General features: G+C 38.8%; 1 protein-coding gene across 1 annotated transcript in view; it reads left to right on the plus strand.

The window, feature by feature from the left end:
• The window catches only part of ADGRV1 (adhesion G protein-coupled receptor V1), a 540,475-nt gene that overhangs the window by 180,411 nt on the left and 338,571 nt on the right, over positions 1-21,493 (plus strand). The window contains exons 70-75 of the mRNA XM_057540356.1: positions 852-1,001; positions 9,425-9,898; positions 12,870-13,013; positions 15,532-15,706; positions 16,365-16,500; positions 17,758-18,863. Coding sequence (XP_057396339.1) covers positions 852-1,001; positions 9,425-9,898; positions 12,870-13,013; positions 15,532-15,706; positions 16,365-16,500; positions 17,758-18,863 — 2,185 coding nt within the window. The remainder of the gene's footprint in view (positions 1-851; positions 1,002-9,424; positions 9,899-12,869; positions 13,014-15,531; positions 15,707-16,364; positions 16,501-17,757; positions 18,864-21,493) is intronic.

Below are 21,493 nucleotides of genomic sequence, written 5' to 3' on the forward strand. Positions count from 1 at the left end.
AAATAACATATGGAGAAAGAGAGAGTTTTTTTTTTTTTTTTTTAAGGAATTGGCTCATGGGTTTGTGGGGTCTGGCAAGTCCAAAATCCATAAAGCAGGCTGGCAGGCAGGAAGCCCAGGAAAGAACCGAAGTTGCAGTCTTGAATTTGAATTTTGTGGGGCAGGCCAGCAGGCTGGAAACTCAAACAGGATTCCTAAATTGCAGTCCTGAGGCACAATTCCTTCTTCTCCGGGAAGCCTCAGTGTTTGCTCTTTAAGGCTTTCAACTGATTGGATGAGGTCTGTTCACATTATTGAGAATAATTTTCTTAACTTCAAGTCAGCTGGCTGTAAATATTAATCACATCTGCAAAATACCTTTACAGCAACATCTAGACTAGTGTTTGACCAAACAATTGGACACCGTAGCCTAGCCAGGATGACACATTAAATTAACTGTCACAGGGCCTTTGCTTCTCTCCATATTGTATTATATCATAACCAGTAGAAAGAGGTTAGCTAAACTTAACTGGTTAAATGAAGCAAATGAGAGGTGAATAAAGCTAAATTCAGTCATTGAAGTATTATCCTTTGATGATTCTACAAATTGTAGTTTTCTGAACACTTATTCCCATTATCCTTGGGGGAATAAGAACCTACTTGTTTTGGGTAACAATCAGCATAATAAAGAAGGTTTTTAAAAATCAGGTAGCCAGGTGGATTATATCCAAGTATCATGATTGTGTTTCTTTCATTTCCTCAGCATCTTGTACATACACAATAATACATCAGTGTATTGATATATTGGATACCGTAATTTCATCCATAGCTGTTATATACATTTTCACTCTGCTCTCTGTTTCTGTTTCTAGATACAAAAGTTTGGTAATCCAAATGGAGTGGTTCAGTTTGCTCCCGAGTCTTTATCTGAGGAGACCTATTTGGAGCCATTAGCTCTGGAAGGGCCCCTGATCATTACTTTCTTTGTCAGAAGAGTCAAGGGCACTTCGGGAGAGATTATGGTATCATTTTTCCTTTGATTTTTAAGTTGAGTAGTAATTTGCCTAACTGCAGTTGAGGGGAACAGAGAAACTGCGTGTTCTGGAGAATTAAAGTTTTAGATATACTGAAGTGACATGAGTTTTCACACAGGCTGAGAAGGCTCATTGAAGCACCTTTGGACCCTCTAGCCAGCACCAACCTCTGGCTGTCTTTCTAAATTCAGTTACAATTAAGTTAAAAAGATCTTTCTCACATTTAATGATGGAGAAAATGACTGAACTATTTTGTAATTTTTTGTTTGCTATAATGTAAAGCTTTTCCTACTGAATAGGCCTATCCATGATTTTTATAAATTGCTTAATATATTCTTAATATATTCTTTTTTTGGATATACCTCTTTAAATGCGTTTATTATTTTAAGAAGGTTAGAACATTGTTTGAACTGAGTTAAATGTTTGTGGAATCCTTGAAACATTTCAAGAAAACATGGCTTGGAATCTCTGCTCTAGACCTATTACTCTCTGAACATAGATCAATATGCATATATTCTTTATTTTCAATATATTCGAGATGCTCTTGTAAATCATCAGCATATTCATCGAACAGATCAAGGTTATCTGTTTGCTAGCAAAACTTATTTTGTGAACTCTGTCTATAAACTTACCTCTTTTCCTGTATTGGTGATTAATTGTTACTTCTTCAGTTGAAACTTTATGGTTTGGAGGTAAAAAAATTCTTAGAAGATAATTTTTTACAGATTTTGAGAGGGGGGAATTCTTAATTTCTGAAATCTTAGATATCTTCTTTTTTTTTAAACATTCCATTTTCTCTCTTTTTTTTTTTTTAAATCTTTATTGGAGTATAATTGCTTTACAATGATGTGTTAGATTCCACTTTATAACAAAGTGAATCAGTTATACATATACATATATCCCGATATCTCTTCCCTCTTGAGTCTCCCTCCCTCCCAGCCTCCCTACCCCACCGCTCTAGGTGGTGACAAAGCACCGAGCTGATCTCCCTGTGCTATGCGGCTGCTTCCCACTAGCTATCTATTTTACATTACGTAGTGTATATATGTCCATGCCAGTCTCTCACTTTGTCCCAGCTTACACTTCCCCCTCCCCGTGTCCGCAAGTCCATTCTCTACATCTGTGTCTTTATTCCTGTCCTACCCCTAGGTTCTTCAGAACCTTTTTGTTTTGTTTTGTTTTTTAGATTCCATATATATGTGTTAGCAAACGGTATTTGTTTTTCTCGTCCTGACTTACTTCACTCTGTATGATAGACTCTAGGTCCATCCACGTCACTACAAATAACTCAATTTCGTTTCTATTAATCGCTGAGTAATATTCCATTGTCTATATGTGCCACAACTTCTTTATCCATACATCTGTCAATGGACACTTAGGTTGGTTCCATGTCCTGGCTATTGTAAATAGACCTGCAATGAACATTGTGGTACATGACTCTTTTTGAAGTATGGCTTTCTCAGGGTATATGCCCAGTAGTGGGATTGCTGGGTCGTATGGTAGTTCTATTTTTAGTTTTTTAAGGAACCTCCATACTGTTCTCCATAGTAGCTGTATCAAATTACATTACCACCAACAGTGCAAGAGGGTTCCCTTTTCTCCACACCCTCTCCAGCATTTATTGTTTGTAGATTTTTTGATGATGGCCATTCTGACTGGTGTGAGATGATATCTCATTGTAGTTTTGACTGGCATTTTTCTAATGATTAATGATGTTGAACATCCTTCCATGTGTTTGTTGGCAATCTGTGTATCTTCTTTGGAGAAACGTCTGTTTAGGTCTTCTGCCCATTTTTGGTTCGGGTTGTTTGTTTTTTGATATTGAGCTGCATGAGCTGCTTGTAAATTTTGGAGATTAATCCTTTGTCAGTTGCTTCATTTGCAAATATTTTCTGCCATTCTGAGGGTTGTCTTTTCGTCTTGCTTATGGTTTCCTTTGCTGTGCAAAAGCTTTTAAATTTCATTAGGTCCCATTTGTTTATTTTGTTTTTATTTCCATTTCTCTAGGAAGTGGGTCAGAAAGGATCTTGCTGTGATTTATGTCATGCATTGTTCTGCCTATGTTTTCCTCTAAGAGTTCGATAGAGTCTGGCCTTACATTTAGGTCTTTAATTCATTTGGAGTTTATTTTTGTGTATGGTGTTAGGGAGTGTTCTAATTTCATTCTTTTACGTGTAGCTGTCCAGTTTTCCCAGCACCACTTATTGAAAAGGCTGTCTATTCTCCATTGTATATTCTTGCCTCCTTTATCAAAAATAAGGTGACCATAGGTGCGTGGGTTTATCTCTGGGCTTTCTATCCTGTTCCATTGATCTATATTTCTGTTTTTGTGCCAGTACCATACTGTCTTGATTACTGTAGTTTTGTAGTATAGTCTGAAGTCAGGAAGCCTGATTCCTCCAGCTCCGTTTTTCGTTCTCAAGATTGCTTTGGCTATTCGGGCTCTTTTGTGTTTCCATACAAATTGTGAAATTTTTTGTTCTAGTTCTGTGAAAAATGCCAGTGGTAGTTTGATAGGGATTGCATTGAATCTGTAGATTGCTTTGGGTAGTATAGTCACTTTCACAATGTTGATTCTTCCAATCCAAGAACATGGTATATCTCTCCACCTATTTGTATCATCTTTAATTTCTTTCATCAGTGTTTTATAGTTTTCTGCATACATGTCTTTTGTCTCCTTAGGTAGGTTTATTACTAGGTATTTTATTCTTTTTGTTGCAATGGTAAATGGGAGTGTTTCCTTAATTTCACTTTCAGATTTTTCATCATTAGTGTATAGGAATGCAAGAGATTTCTGTACATTAATTTTGTATCCTGCTACTTTACCAAATTCATTGATTAGCTGTAGTCATTTTCTGGTAGCATATTTAGGATTCTCTGTGTATACTATCATGTCATCTGCAAACAGTGACAGCTTTACTTCTTCTTTTCCGATTTGGATTCCTTTTATTTCTTTTTCTTCTCTGATTGCTGTGGCGAAAACTTCCAAAACAATGTTGAATAATAGTGGTAAGTGTGGGCAACCTTGTCTTGTTCCTGATCTTAGTGGAAATGGTTTCAGTTTTTCACCATTGAGGACGATGTTGGCTGTGGGTTTGTCATATATGGCCTTTATTATGTTGAGGTAAGTTCTCTCTGTGCCTACTTTCCAGAGGGTTTTATCATAAATGGGTGTTGAATTTTGTCAAAAGCTTTTTCTGCATTTATTGAGATGATCATATGGTTTTTCTTCTTCAATTTGTTAATATAGTATATCACCATATTAACCATATTGATTTGCGTATATAGAAGAATCCTTGCATTCTGGGATAAACCCCACTTGATCATTGTGTATGATCCTTTTAATGTGCTGTTGGATTCTGTTTGCTAGTATTTTGCTGAGGATTTTTGCATCTATGTTCATCAGTGATATTGCCCTGTAGTATTCTTTCTTGGTGATGTCTTTGTCTGGTTTTCGTATCAGGGTGATGATGGCCTCCTAGAATGAGTTTGGGAGTGTTCCTCCCTCTGCTATATTTTGGAAGAGCTTGAGAAGGATAGGTGTTAGCTCTTCTCTAAATGTTGGATAGAATTCACCTGTGAAGCCATCTGGTCCTGTTCTTTTGTTTGTTGGAAGATTTTTAATCACAGTTTCAACTTCAGTGCTTATGATTGGTCTGTTTATATTTTCTATTTCTTCCTGGTTCAGTCTTGGAAGGTTGTGCTTATCTAAGAATTTGTCCATTTCTTCCAGGTTTTCCATTATATTGGCATATAGTTGCTTGTAGTAATCTCTCATGATCCTCTGTATTTCTGCAGTGTCCGTTGTTACTTCTCCTTTTTCATTTCTAATTCTATTGATTTGAGTCTTCTCCCTTTTTTTCTTAATGAGTCTGGCTAATGGTTTATCAATTTTGTTTATCTTCTCAAAGAACCAGCTTTTAGTTTTATTGATCTTTGCTGTTGTTTTCTTCATTTCTTTTTCATTTATTTCTGATCTGATCTTTATGATTTCTTTCCTTTTGCTAACTTTGGGGATTTTTTGTTCTTCTTTCTCTAATTGCTTTAGGTGTAAGGTTAGGTTGTTTATTTGAGATGTTTCTTGTTCCTTAAGATAAGATTGTATTGCTATAAACTTCCTTTTTAGAACTGCTTATGCTGCATCCCATAGGTTTTGGGTTGTTGTGTTTTCATTGTCATTTGTTTCTAGGTATTTTTTGATTTTCTCTTTGATTTATTCAGTGATCCCTTGGTTATTTAGTAGTGTATTGTTTATCCTCCATGTGTTTGTATTTTTTACAGATTTTTTTCTGTAATTGATATCTAGTCTCATAGCGTTGTGGTCGGAAAAGATACTTGATACTATTTCAATTTTCTTAAATTTACCAAGGCTTGATCTGTGACCCAAGATATGATCTATCCTGGAGAATGTTCCATGAGCACTTGAGAAGAAAGTGTATTCTGTTGTTTTTGGATGGAATGTCCTATAAATATCAATGAAGTCCATCTCATTTAATGTATCATTTAAAGCTTGTGTTTCCTTATTTATTTTCATTTTGGATGATCTGTCCATTGGTGAAACTGGGATGTTAAAATCCCCTACTATGATTGTGTTACTGTCAATTTCTCCTTTTATGGCTGTTAGTATTTGCCTTATGTATTGAGGTGCTCCTTTGTTGGGTGCATAAATATTACAATTGTTATATCTTCTTCTTGGATTGATCCCTTGATCATTATGTAGTGTTCTTCTTTTTCTCTTGTAATAGTCTTTGTTTTAAAGTCTGTTTTGTCTGATATGAGAATTGCTACTCCAGCTTTCTTTTGATTTCCATTTGCATGGAACATCTTTTTCCATCCCCTCACTTTCAGTCTGTATGTGTCCCTAGGTCTGAAGTGGGTCTCTTGTAGACAGCATACATACGGGTCTTGTTTTTGTATCCATTCAGCTACTCTATGTCTTTTGGTTGGAGCATTTAATCCATTTATATTCAAGGTAATTATCGATATGTATGTTCCTATTACCATTTTCTAAATTGTTTTGGGTGTGTTTTTGTAGGTCTTTTCCTTCTCCTGTGTTTCCTGCTTAGAGAAGTTCCTTTAGCATTTGTTGTAAAGCTGGTTTGGTGATGCTGAATTCTCTTAGCTTTTCCTTGTCTATAAAGGTTTTAATTTGTCAGTTGAATCTGAATGAGATGATTGCTGGGTAGAGTAATCTTGGTTGTAGGTTTTTCCATTTCATCACTTTAAATATGTCCTGCCACTCCCTTCTGGGTTGCAGTTTCTGCTGAAAGATCCGCTGTTAACCTTATGGGGATTCCCTTGTATGTTATTTGTTGTTTTTCCCTGCTGCTTTTAATATTTTTCTTTGTTTTTAATTTTTGATCGTTTGGTTAATATGTGTCTTGGTGTGTTTCTTCTTGGATTTATCCTGTATGGGACTCTGTGTGCTTTCTGGACTTGATTAACTATTTCCTTTCCCATATTAGGGAAGTTTTCAACTATAATCTCTTTAACTATTTCTCAGTAATATTTAAATATTTCTTTCTTTTTCTCTTCTTCTGGGACCCCTATAATTAGAATGTTGGTGCATTTAATGTTGTCCTGGAAGTCTCTGAGACTGTCCTCAATTCTTTTCATTCTTCTTTCTTTATTCTGCTCTGTGGTAGTTATTTCCACTACTTTATCTTCCAGGTCACTTATCCGTTCTTCTGCCTCAGTTATTCTGCAATTGATTCCTTCTAGAGAATTTTTGGTTTCACTTATTGTGTTGTTCATCATTGTTTGTTTGCTCTTTAGTTCTTCTAGGTACTTGTTAAACATTTCTTGTATTTTCTCCAATCTATTTCCAACATTTTGGATCATCTTTACTATCATTATTCTGAATTCTTTTTCAGGTAGACTGACTATTTCCTCTTCATTTGTTAGGTCTGGTGGATTTTTTCCTTGCTCCTGCATGTGCTGTGTGTTTCTCTTTCTTCTCATTTTGCTTAACTTACTGTGTTTGGGGTCTCCTTTTCACAGGCTGCAGGTTCGTAGTTCCTGTTGTTTTTGGTGTCTGTCCCCAGTGGCTAAGGTTGGTTCAGTGGGTTGTGTAGGCTTCCTGATGGAGGGGGACTAGTGCCTGTGTTCTGGTGGATGAGGCTGGATCTTGTCATTCTGGTGGACAGGTCCACATCCGGTGGTGTGTTTTGGGGTGTCTGTGACCTTATTATGAGTTTAGGCAGCCTCTCTACTAATGGGTGAGGTTGTGTTCCTGTCTTGCTAGTTGTATGGCATAGGGTGTCCAGCACTGTAGCTTGCTGGTTGTTTAGTGGAGCTGGATCTTGGCGTTGAGATGGAGATTTCTGGGAGATTTTCGCCGTTTGATATTACGTGGAGCTGGGAGGTCTCTGGTGGACCAATGTCTTGAACTTGGCTCTCCCACATTAGAGGCACAGCCCTGACGCCCAGCTGGAGCACCAAGACCCTGTCACCCACACGGTCAGAATAAAAGGGAGAAAAAAAGAAAGAAAGAAAGAAAAAAATAAAATAAAATAAAGTTATTAGAATAAAAAATTTAAAAAACGTTATCAAGTAATTTAAAAAAAAGGAAGGAAGAAAGAAAGACGAGAGCAACCAAACCAAAAAACAAATCCACCAGTGATAACAAGCGCTAACAACTGTACTAAAAAACAAAAAAAACGGACAGACAGAACCCTAGGACAAATGGTAAAAGCAAAGCTATAGAGACAAAAATCACACACAGAAGCATACACATACACACTCATAAAAAGAGAAAAAGGAAAAAAATACATATATATTGTTGCTCTCAAAGTCCTCCGCCTCATTTTGGGATGATTCGTTCTCTATTCAGGTATTCCACAGATGCAGAGCACATCACGTTGATTGTGGAGATTTAATCCGCTGCTCCTGAGGCTGCTGGGAGAGATTTCCCTTTCTCTTCTTTGTTCACACAGCTCCTGGGGTTCAGCTGTGGATTTGGACCCGCCTCTGTGTGGAGGTCGCCTGAGGGCATCTGTTCCTGCCCAGACAGGACGGGGTTAAAGGAGCAGCTGATTTGGGGGCTCTGGCTCACTCAGTCCAGGGGTGGGGGGGGAGGGAGGGGTATGGAGTGCGGGCGAGCCTGGAGCGGCAGAGGCGGTGTGACGTTGCAACAGCCTGAGGCGCCATGTGTTCTCCCAGGGAAGTTTTCCCTGGATTCTGGGACCCTGGCAGTGGCGGGCTGCACAGGCTCCCAGGAGAGGAGGTGTGGATAGTGATCTGTGCTTGCACACAGGCTTCCTGGTGGCGGCAGCAGCTGCCTTAGCGTCTCATGCCCGTCTCTGCGGTCTGCGCTGATAGCCGCGGCTTGCGCCCTTCTCTGGAGCTCGTTTGGGCGGCGCTCTGAATCCCCTCTCCTCGCGCACTGCGAAACAAAGAGGCTAGAAAATGTCTCTTGCTTCTTAGGCAGCTCCAGACCTTTTCCCGGACTCCCTCCCGGCTAGCTCTGGCACACTAGCCCCCTTCAGGCTGTGTTTAAGCAGCCAACCCCAGTCCTCTCCCTGCGATCCGACCGAAGCCCGAGCCTCAGCTCCCAGCCCCGCCCGCCCCGGCGGCTGAGCAGACGAGCCTCTCGGGCTGGTGAGTGCTGCTCGGCGCTGAGCCTCTGTGCGGGAATCTCTCTGCTTTGCCCTCCGCACCCCTGTTGCTGCGCTCTCCTCCGTGGCTCCAAAGCTTCCCCCCTCCGCCACCCGCAGTCTCTGCCCGTGAAGGGCCTTCCTAGTGTGTGGAAACCTTTCCTCCTTCACAGCTCCCTCCCAGTGGTGCAGGTCCCGTCCCTATTCTTTTGTCTCTGTTTTTTCTTTTTTCTTTTGCCCTACCCAGGTACGTGGGGAGTTTCTTGCCTTTTGGGAGGTCTGAGGTCTTCTGCCAGCGTTCAGTAGGTGTTCTGTAGGAGTTGTTCCACATGTAGATGTATTTCTGATGTATTTGTGGGGAGGAAGGTGATCTCCACGTCTTATTCTTCCGCCATCTTGAAGCTCCTCCTCGATATTCTCTTTTTATTAAAAACAAACAAAAACAAATTCCAATGTGAATGTCAGATTATCTACTTACTTTTTACCTTCAAATATTGTCTGTGGTTCACTATTGAATGCATTTGTGGTACTGGTATTTTAAAGTTAACTTGTTTCTCTTTATCTTTTCAAATTATGTTATTTTAGAAGCAGGTGAAATGAAATTTTATAATCCTGTCCTGCAAATTGCATACAACAGCCTGAAAGAGTTAAGATAGTTTCTAAATTATCTAACTACTTGGAAAGTTTCACTTGGAATATAATGATGCACACTTAATTTTTTTTGTATATAGTAGAGGAAAACTAATTTAAAGGATTTTTGATTCAATATATGGAATTGTATAACTTTGTTGGGTGTTTTTTTTCCTTTTATTTTAGGTTTACTGGGAATTAAGCAGTGAGTTTGATATTACTGGAGACTTTCTGTCTACAAAAGGATTTTTCACCATTGCTGATGGAGAAAGTGAGGCCAGCTTTGATGTTAACGTGCTACCAGATGATGTACCTGAGTTAGAGGAAGTTTATGTGATTCAGCTTGTTTCTGTAAAGGGAGGAGCAGAACTTGATCCAGAAAAATGCATCGCACGGTTCTCTGTTTCTGCAAATGATGACCCACATGGGGTATTTGCCCTGTTTTCAGATCAGCAGTCAATACTTATTGGGCAGAACCTTAGTAGATTCATCCAAATTAATGTAACCCGGCTCGCTGGAACATTTGGAGATGTGACTGTTGGATATCGAATATCATCTGGTCCTAAGGAGCAGCCTTTTGTTACTGAAAATGCAGAGAGGCAGCTGGTGGTCGAAGATGGCGTCAGATATAAAGTGGACACAGTGCCAGTCAAGAGTCAGGTTTGTAGCATTTCTTTAATTTCCTGATCATTCCGATAAAGCTCCTTCAAGAAAGCCCTAGTTAATCTCATGATCAGTTTGAAGTCTTATTCTGATATTTAAATGGAACCATGAAAAATGCCTTAGAAAATACATAGTAATTATTGGATAATACATCTACTGAAGTATTTGCAGATTATAAGTAAATAAGTATATTCTTATTTGGAGATAAAATATTTTTGTCTAGATAGTAACAGGCACTTATTTAGTACTCCAGAGTTCCAGAAATTGTTCCAGGTGCTACACACACACACACACACACACACACACACTGGATGCTTGTTGAAGGGAAGATATTTGTAGACTTCCTAGGACAGCAGACTGTTCTGCCGACATATTAGGTGAGAGCGCTAGGAATACATGGATTTTTCTGTGGGTCAGATAGATACCTAGCAGTCTTTCTCGGTCTGATCCACAGAAAGTGATTTGTGCAACTGTTTTCATCCTCCCAAGAAGATAACTAGTATCATTCCATATGCATGGCAGAGAAGTTAATTTATTTCATGCATGGGATGCATTATAGCTGTGAGGATTAATTATCTCATGGTTGAGAAAGTCTGTACCAGAGGACACTTTTAGATTATCTCCTGTGGTGGTACCTGGGACATTTTGAAGGATGGTAGTCCTCTTTTCATTTCACTTTGAAAGCTTAATGGTATAGTTGATAAAGATACTTAGCTTTCTTAATACCTGTTTGAATTATCTATGGATTTCTTAATATCTGTTTTGAAGCTCTATTATTTTTATGATTTCTGTCTCTTTTCAATAAAGAGTAACAAAAGTTTACTAGCTTACCCATATATGAAAGCTTCCTCTTATTTGCTTACTTTAACATCTTCCGTTAGTATATTTAAATTTGCGTGGGTTCCTTCTGTCTCTTACATTCTACTATGTGTGGTGTAGACTGCACATAGATTATTAGGTGTTATGTATGTGAGTTAGTCTTCCAAGGTGACTGTTTGGGGCAACGTGTGACATGTGCATAAACTGAGGGGAGGATTTTTCCAGCAGTCCCTTTCTCCCCTCACACCCTGGGTGTAATGCATTGCTCTTTAAAGTTTGGGATATTAGTTACAAGTTACATATAGATCTACGTGATCTACCGCCCTGATAAAAGTTAGGACTTCGGATAGGTCCGCCACAGAGAAGGACCTTCAAGTGGGTCTTGGGACAGAATGAGTTTCCATTAGGCTCTGAAAACTAGAAGACTCTTGATGTTGGTTTAACATGAGGACCAGGGAGTGAACAGTTACCTCGCCTGGGTAACAACAGGCTTCTCAGATGAAGTACTCACTGATGATAAGAATCATTGGCACGATAAAGAAACAAGTCTACGTTTAAAAGAATTTAAGTTAGAATGGAAGATAAGATTATGTTCATGGCTGTCATTTATTCAGATATTTATTGAGCACTTACTATGTGTCAGTCATTGTGAGAAGCACAGCAGCTACAGTGATCACAAAGACATAATCTCTGTTGTCAGGTTGCTCCCTGTCTAGTGCAGGAGAAGGCCCTTGAACAGCCAATTATAAAAGCAAGCAGATAAGCAGTGTTCAAGATGCACACAGGATGTTATGGGGCTGTTAATTCCATTTGTGCCCAAAGCCATCAAGAATGATGGGAAATATGTAGAATAGTATTGGTGATGTAGTCCTGGATCAGGGACATGGAAGGGCAAAACAGAACACCCTCAACTCCTAAAAACCTTCAAGATCCTTTTCAAATTAGTCTACCTGCTTTTCTTCTGTAGGCAAATCAGCATTTCTCCAAATCTACCGTTACTCCTGTTCAACTTTAATGTTTAATTACTGTACCTTGGGGACCTGCCACACTCCATAAGTCTGTGTGCTGCATGGGCCCATGAACAGAAGAGTTGGGTAGGAAGGCACAAATGCCTGGGAGCTTTGAACTGACATCTGGCCCTTCATTCTTTAGGAAATAGGGACAAAAACATCCTTAGCTGCCCAGCCAGTGAACTGCATGGGGAAGGGGCACACCCTTCAAGGAGAGGAGGGATTGATTGAAGTCAGGACACCATGATTTATTTCTGTTTCCTCAGCACTTGATCTATGCTTCATGTTCAGTGAATGCGATTTTGAAAAAATGAAGATTGATTGAATGAATAAAACATCTGTTCCCCTCATGTTGCACATTTGAAACCACTATAGTACATATTTTACACATTTGGAGGGTGTGATATGTGTTTAAGTAAATTACATTTAAAAGAAGAACAGACTTCACAGAAATGGTTATTTGTACATTCAGTAAAGATGTACAGAGTTGTTAGTAATGTTCCAGGTTACGGGGGCTTATCCATTATCAATAACAAGGTTTCTATGGAAAAATGTATTATATCAATAAGTGTTAAAAAAATCTTTTAAAGTAATACCAGGTTTTAAATTAAGGACTTCCCTATTTTGTTGGATTCTAAAACTTTGAAAATTGGTAGTCTAATACATGGTGTTAGTTAGTAGTCTTTATTTGTCCAAAGTATTCAAATAATCAGTACACCTAAATCATTATCTGTTTTAAGTAACTGTCATTAGAGCTCTTAGTTTCTACCCAATGAAAAGGGAGAAAGTGAGTTTTGCTGGTTTTAGGGGCTGACACTGTTCACCAGTGAGCTCTTTCCATTCCTGTGGCACGTGATTTTGTCACTAATACTACTTCTGAGATTCTCATCATTCTTCAGGTCATTTGGGCACACAGAGAGTATTTGCAGATTTGTGTTTTTTTAATATTGTATGGCTCTCAGTGTTAGCGTCAAAGTCTTCCTGCTGGTGCTTTGTTTTGTAACATGGGGGAAAGGGCATACACTGATGAAACTGATACAAAAGGAGGAAAGTGCTAATGACTCATTTCAATGGTCAGTATTTTTCTTTGAAAATTATTTTTTACTATTAAAAAAGTCATTGATACTGTTTGTGTATAGGTCTTCCTACCCCTGGGCTCTAATTTCACCTTGCAACTGGTGACTGTGATGCTTGTTGGTGGAAGTTTCTATGGCATGCCAAGAATTCTCCAGGAAGCAAAATCTGCCGTCCTTCCAGTCCCTGAGAAAGCTGCCAATTCTCAGGTAACTGGCCCTGGGTGTGGTACTACCCCGGAACCACTAGAGGGCAGCTCTTACAGGAAGGACTAAGATTCTTAGAATTTCTTAAGATTCACTGTTTCCTTAAATCTAAGTAATCCTATGAATATCAAAGTAGACACTGTGGATACACTATATGAAAATAATTTGTCAATTTTCGACATTAGATAGAAAAATATATTTCCTTTCTGGAGTTTTAGAAAGTTTCTGTCTTGTAGAATGTAAGGTATAGAATTTTTTAATTAATTAATTAATTAATTAATTTTTGGCTGCATTGGGTCTTCATTGTTGCGCACGGGCTTTCTCTAGTTGCAGCGAGTGGGGGCTGCTCTTCGTTGCAGTGCGCGAGCTCCAGGCACTCGGGCTTCAGTATTTGTGGCTTACGGGCTCTAGAGCGTAGACTCAGTAGTTGTGGTGCACGGGCTTAGTTGCTCCATAACAATGTCACAACATTATGTCACGTCAAAGGGCCAGATCAGGGCCAGATCAGGGAAGATGTGGGATTTTCCTGGACCAGGGCTCGAACCCATGTCCCCTGCACTGGCAGGCGGATTCTTAACCACTGCGCCACCAGGGAAGTCCTAGAATTTTTAAAATAACAGTCACCTAGAGTCAAAACCTCAGGTTTTTTCTTGAAAATGAATATTTAGCATTGAGGTATTTTATGCTAAATAATTAAAATTAGAATGAAACCTCAGTTAATATTTCAGACTTTCTCATTTACTAACATTGTAAATATTTAATTTGTGGGACTCTTTTTACTGTGGCAAGTTTGTTCTGATGTAGGTTAATACCAGTGGTGCACCTAAGTATTTGAATCTCCTACCTGAGTTCATTTTAGGGAAGATTGTTCCCTAATCACTTTATAAATTCACATGAGAACAAAGAATACCTTGAGGGCTTTGCTTCCTGTGTAGGCCAATTCTGTCAATATAGGAACAAGACAGGGCTGCTGTCTCTGGCTACGGTAATGTGTGTATTTTATAAACCATAATAAGGGATAAGCATGCATCCTACTCCTTCAGGTGGGAGTTCCTTCAGTTCCTTGACCAGGATGTGGAATCTGTGCAGGTGGAGGGGCAGGAGTGTGGGCAGATCTGGCCACCAGCTTGTGTAACAGGGTCTCTGGCCATTAAGGGGATGCTCTTCAGTTACTCCCACCTGGGCTGCTTCTCCCCAGGGAATGAATTTGCTTTGTTCCCTAAAGTGGAATCCACCAGCATTAAAATTAACTGAGAGGAATTGTCTTCTTTCTGCACCTCCTCTGTTCAAGAAGGAAGGAGGATATAGAATTTAACGCTTTGACATTTTGTTACCTTCTTTTTGTTCACAGGTTGTTATAACAAAGATTCCTTTCAACCTGAATTCTTCATTTGGCGTAGTAAACTATTTTCTTCTCCTTGTCCAGGCATGTTGTCACAACATTATGTCACGTCAAAGGGCCAGATCAGGGCCAGTCACGGAGTATTCCTGTCCTTGGTGTATCCTCTGTACTCCTTACCAGTATTTGTATGTGGTGTGTGTGTGTGTGTGTGTGTGTGTGTGTTGTGCCTAGGACACTTTCAAACAGCCTCTAGCCATTTGGCAAGCATGAGCTCAGATATGCCAAAGATTTTGGCAATTGCTAACCAGAAGCCTCACTGTAAATAAGGAATCTAGGCTGGTGTCAAATTGAAGTTGTTGTTTTTTCTTTTCTGTGGCTTCAGAAGCTGTCCTGTGGCACCCTCTCCTCTCACCCTTTTCTGCTACCCTCCGTTCCAATTTAAAATGGGGAGAATGAGTCTTAATATAGAACTGTTGGTCCTATGGTATTCCAAATTTATAGATATTGGGACCAAAAGAGGTAAACTGAGTTGTCTAAATAACAACGTGAAGCCAGGAATCTGGTTTTATTCTTATTCTTTGACCAGAACTTATTTCATCTATAAATCCCAGGGTACCCTGGGAAGGTTGCCCTGAAAACCAGATCTTACTTGGTGTGGATGAAAAAGATTGTTATTTAAAAAAAATCTTTGAGGGTTTCTGATCCTCAAAAAAAAGATATTGTATTGAATCAAAGAGCTGAAAAGAACCTTAATAGAAAATCTAGTTCATGGTGCTCACTTTATAAATAAAGAATTTATTATTATACCTTAGAAAGAAGTCAGATTTCAGCTCTAGACAGATTAGGTTCTGTAAAGACCCATGAACAAGTCATATTAAAATACCATTTTTAATCTTTCCTTTCATTTAACCATAATTACAATTGTATTTTTAGATATTGTTAATTCAGGGGTTTACATTTTGATAAAAAAATAAAGCTATAAACTATAATCAGCATTATAAAATAGAATAAATTTTCAAATTTCACATGTCATTTCTTAGATACTATTCTTTAATTGAATATGTTTTAGAACAGGGAAATATACTGTGTAAACAAAGAGAAAGTTGACTTTTAACCCACTCTTCAGAAAACAAGAACCTTTAGAGGGAAATAAAATGTTCTAAGCATGTTTTTCCTCAGGTTGGATTTGAGTCTACTGCTTTTCTACTCATGGACATTACTGCCAGAACAAGCCAAGCTGTGATTTCTAGGAGAGGCACGTATGGCTCTCTCAAGGTTTCCTGGGCGGCTGGATATGTTCCTGGGTTAAAAATCCCCGAATTCGTTGTTGTTGGCAATATGACCCCCAAAGTGGGTGAGTTGTGGCTTTTCTAGGATTTTCCCTATAGAACATGGAAATGTGTAATTGGCCACTAATTTTCCTGGATCCTCTTTACTCTGGACAATGAGCTATTTGCCTTCTAATACAGTCCTCTCAGATTTAAGTGATCGGAATTTCACAGGCTGCTTGGTGAGAATGAGAGGAACTTTATTCGTTCACATGGAAAACTTCATACCTCACCTGGAAATAATGGTCACTAAGCAGACTACTCTGTTTATACGTGAGGAGATTGTTAAAAGTAGTTCTAAAAACCTAATGTGGCCCGTACAATAATCAAAAAAGACACACCTTTATATCCATTTACATGTTCATCTGAATATTTCTGACAGTTGAGCAGCTGTTATTTCATCTACTTTATTTTTAGTTATACCATAAGCTCTGTGAGGATCAGTGAGATGCAAAACTTAGATGGTTTGACCTCTACCTTGTAAAGTAGACATGATTAAAGGCAAGGTGTGTGTGGTCTACGGAGCTTCCTCTAAATTTATTTACACTCCCTCCCCCACTGGCTTTTTAAATGTTTTACCTTTTGTAGACTGTCATAGAATTTTTCACTATATTTTTAAGAGTTGAATCCCAATTTAAGAACTCAGAAATGAAACCCAACTTCCCTTTTCATGTTCCCTGTCAGGGAGTCTTTCATTTTCCCATGGAGAAGAAAGTAAAAGAGTCTTGCTGTGGACATTTCCTAGCCCTGGTCGTCCAGAGGCCTTTGTCGTTCACCTCTCAGGAGTGCAGAGCAGTGCCCCTGGTGGGGCTCAGCTTCGGTAAGACCAACTTGATTTTCAGCCAAGAAAGTCTCTGAGGAGTAAGCTGGAATTTACCAGTTGAAACAAAAAAAGGACACAAGGATCTCTCTCCTTGAAGCAGAGGCGAAAACAGTTTTAGTGTAGAGCAGTGTATGGCCTGCATTGCCAAAGATGCCACCACCCACTGCTTGCTTGAAGAGCGTTTATCATGACCTCTCACTCAAGAATGTTGGCCTGAGGTGACATCTCCAAAAAGAACCATGATGGCAAAGCCACCTATTTTTAAAGGAAACTGTCTTCTGAAAGGTAGCCAAAAATACCTGATTTCTCCAAGAGATAAAGAGTAAGAATAGAAATCATAGTAGGATAATAATGTGACTTGAACTAGTAGTTCTTTTGAGTTTAATTTATATCAGTATATTTGCAGATAAATATGTCCTGGTCAAAAACAATTGACTTTTCTCATACTTGGGATGGACTTGATCAGAACAGCAGAGGACAGATCTTAGAGCCAGACTCCTGGGTTTAATCCTGGCTGTGTCACTTACTTTCTGTGTGACTTTGGGAAAGTTACTTGATCTTTCTGTTCTTTAGTTTACTTATTTGGAAACTGGGAAAAATGTGTGGGCAAAACCAGTGTGTGTTCAAGTGTGTTTGTATACATATTTATGTATGGGAGATATTGGTTGGTGGAATCCAATATGGCTTTTGATTATACATATGCCATTCAAAAAGTGTTTGGACACAACGTATTTTAGGTTAACAAATTCACATACCTTTAACAATAACAATAATAGCTAACAGTTTTTTTTATTTCTTATTTTTAAATTTATTTTATTGAAGTATAGTTGATTTACAATGTTGTGTTAATTTCTACTGTACAGCAAAGTGATTCAGGCTATCAGTTTTATAGTGCTTACCCTAGGCCAGGCATTGCCCCCCGCCTCTCCATATATATATACATACATATATATATATATATGTATGTGTGTATATATATATATATATATATATATATGTATGTGTGTATATATATATATATATATATAGACAGACCTTGTTAGGTCCTATCACCTGCAACTGCAGCTCCTGTTCTTACCTTTCTTGTGCTCTGGTATATTCATCAATAAGTAAATAGGGTTTTATGGAATTTGAAAGGGCATGTCATTTTTAAGATGTCCTCATGAGCAGTATCTTAAGTGTGTGAAAGGTGAATCTCTACAGTGGTATTCCTATTTTTCATCAGTTCTCTCATGGTTTAATTTTTTTTTCCAGATCAGGTTTCACCGTTGCTGAAATTGAACCAATGGGAGTCTTTCAATTTTCCCCTAGCTCAAGAAATATCATAGTGTCAGAGGATACACAGATGATCAGATTACATGTACAAAGACTGTTTGGGTTCCACGGGGATCTTATTAAAGTTTCCTATCAGACAACAGCAGGAAGGGCAAAGCCCCTGGAAGACTTTGAGCCTGTTCAGAATGGGGAGCTGCTTTTCCGAGCATTCCATGCTGAGGTTGATTTTGAAATAACTATTATTGATGATGAGCTTCCTGAGACAGAAGAAGTTTTTTACATTAATCTAACTTCAGTAGAAATTAAAGGATTACAAAAATTTGATGCTAATTGGAGACCTCGCCTGAATCTAGATTTCAGTGTGGCAGTGATCACAATATTGGATAATGATGACCTGGCAGGAATGGATGTTTCCTTCCCCAAGACAACTGTGGCTGTAGCAGCAGACACAGCTCTTCCTCTGAAAACCGACTCCTCCACCACACACCCTGACACAACCAAGATAACTGCCATTCCACAGCCAACCGAAGTGGTTGCCATTGTTACTGAGGCGACTGATGTGTCTCCCATCCCTGAGAACCTTGTCACCCTTCCTGGTACATCTGCTATGTCTGAGAAGCCTGATGTGCCCACCGTAACTGCAGATGTTTCCAGTCATGGAACGTTTAGTCTTGGGCCATCTGTTGTTTATGTCGAAGAAGAAATGAAGAATGGCACGTTTAACGCCGCAGAAGTTCTTGTCCGAAGAACTGGTGGGTCTACTGGCAATGTCAGTATAACAGTTAAGACTTTTGGTGAAAGATCTGCTCAGAAGGAACCAAATGCATTGCCCTTTCCTGACATCCATGGAATTTCCAACCTAACATGGGCAACTGAAGAAGAAGATTTTGAAGAGCAAACTCTTATCCTTGCATTTGTAGATGGAGAAAGAGAACGTAAAGTATTGGTTCAAATTTTGGATGATGATGAGCCTGAGGGACAAGAATTCTTCTACGTGTTTCTCACAGACCCACAAGGGGGAGCACAGATTGTGAAGGGAAAGGATGACAGTGGGTTTGCAGCTTTTGCCATGATCATTATTACAGGTATATATTTGGAGTGATGGAGTTAAAAATGTACTTTTGTGGTACAGAATTTGTAATAAGATCATTCTATCTTTAATTTAAGAAGGTGAATTACTTGACTCACTCATAGTGAATCATTAAAATTTTGTTTTCCTATGGCATGAACCCATAACATAAACTCATGATGTTGTTCTGAGGTGCCAGGCTAGAGTTTAATGGACTGTAAATGTCACTTAGCTCAGAGCCAGCTAAACAATTAAACAATTTATAAATCTGTACTTTCACAATAAAGGGAAAACCTTAAAAATACTTAAGTTCATGTACTTCTTCTGAAATATACTTAATCACCCAAACATGATTGCCTCTCCTGTTTTGAAGCCTCATTCTGAATTTCCCAACCACTTTCATTAATCTGTCCCAGAGTCTAAGATCTCATTGTCAGAAAATTCTTTATATCTGTTGGGAAATATATTAAAACTATTTCCTTTTGTTCTGCTTTTGAACCAGTGCAGTTTATATAAGTTTTGTACTATTGGGGAGGTGTGTGCATATATAGAGTTCCTCATGCATGTTATAAAATTTTTTGGTGATAATTTGCAGTTTTCCTCTGAAATCATACTATATTTCTTTAAGTGGCTTAGCTCAGCTTGTCAATACCTTACTGTAATTAGAGTATTGACAAAGCTGTCTCATGATTCTTACCCACTCCACTCTTTCATACAAACAGTTATGAGTTTTACATAGTGTTTTAGAGTTTCAGATAACAGTATGGTAAAACACAGTGAAAAGAAAATTAAAAGTTATGAAGCCTGTATTTTGACCCAGCTCAACCATTAATTGAGGAATGACTAAATCATTTAGTGTTTATGCTTTGTTTTTTATAAAAGGAAATATTTAGAATAAGCATGTTTATGATCCCCTTTTAGGATTTGGTGCTTCCTAGAATTTTATTTATTTTAGCCATTCAGTTATAATTCAGCCATAATCTTACAATCGTGTAACTTTTATACTCAGCATCATCTCATTTATGCTACCCTGCAAACTTACACCAGTTAGAATTGTAATTTATTCCTATTCCTTCAGTTTATTGAATATTGTAAAGTCAAATTCTGTTCTCCAAGTTACTTACTGATTTTGATTCACATTAGCTTAATGCCATCTATATATTTCTATTAAAATTGTTTTGGCACTCAGAAGCCTCCTCCCCCATTCCATGAAATAGATATTTTATTACATTTATTTGAATAAGACCAGAGCTGACAATCAAAGTATTTAGCGATTAGTTTGACAGAGGCACAGACCAATCACAGTGGTTGCTGGAGGCTTTTTGCTGTCGCAAACATTACCCCATTAGTTACTGGATCACAGGGAGATCTCATAATGGTTAGGGTGGTGACAGAAGGTTCTCTGGGGGCTCAAGACAGCAGCTGTATTCCAACTGGAATGGAAGTGCTCCTCAGTCAGTTTGGCATACCAACGCATACCAATATGGCGTGCTGATACTATATCAATATGGCGTACCGGTGCCTACCCATGCATCAGCTCTGAGCCTAACTCACCAGGCAAATTCCCATTTATCAGCTCTGAGCCTAACTTACCAGTCACTCAGTGGAGCCTCGATGAAGTTCTCTAATGAGAAGTTCCCTACCTAACATGGCATCATAAGTACTTGGCAAATGATTGGCTCCTCTTAGTGTCACATGATGTAATTCACCAGCACTTTTGCATGTCATGTACCCTAAGTTCCCTTACTCTGTCTGTGAATGTTCCTATCATTTTCTCCTCACCTGGCTTTTTAAAAAAATTATTTTATTTTATTTTATTTTATTTTTTTGGCTGCGTTGGTTCTTCGTTGCTGTGGGCTTTCTCTAGTTGTGGCGAGCAGGGGCTACTCTTTATTGCGGTGCATGGGCTTCTCATTGAGGTGACTTCTCTTGTTGCAGAGCACGGTCTCTAGGCGTGTGGGCTTCAGTAGTTGCGGTGCATGGGCTCAGTAGTTGCAGTGTGTGGGCTCGGTAGTTGTGGCGCACTGGCTTAGTTGCTCCATGGCATGTGGGATCTTCCCGGGCCAGGGATCGAGCCTGTGTCCCTTGCATTGGCAGGCGGACTCTTAACCACTGCGCCACCAGGGAAGTCCCTCCTCACCTGGCTTTTTATTTTAACATAGTATTTCTGTTTTAACTATATCATTAATTTTGCTGATTCCTCTTACCTTTAATCTTCATAATCTCACATTTAGATTTTAGAACAAACTTTCAAGATAAATCAGGGGAAAATAGTTTATTTTGTTTTGTTTTTGATCATTGGCACATTAGAAGTTTTGATTCATCTTACTGGAAATTTGACATCAACTTTATTATTGTAGATGTGGCAAGGGAAGTATTATACTCATTAGAACCATGCTAGTTGCTATTGCATTGAAAAAGAAAATGAAGGTTCTGCTTGTGGGAAGCTTATAATCTATTATTAACTGAGAGACCAAATTCCCATTAAAAGTGACCAGAAAACAGTTGCTGCTGAAGAAAAAAAAGTTGAGGTCTGGTTCTGATGCAGGGCTAAGAAGCGATTGTAGTGATTAATTGGTGAGGATGAGGATGGGCATCTGGCTGAGACAAAACACACATGAGGCACCAGGACAAAAGTGGTCCATC

Source organism: Balaenoptera acutorostrata, chromosome 2 (assembly GCF_949987535.1).
Source record: "Balaenoptera acutorostrata chromosome 2, mBalAcu1.1, whole genome shotgun sequence".
NCBI classification, from domain to species: Eukaryota; Metazoa; Chordata; class Mammalia; order Artiodactyla; family Balaenopteridae; genus Balaenoptera; species Balaenoptera acutorostrata.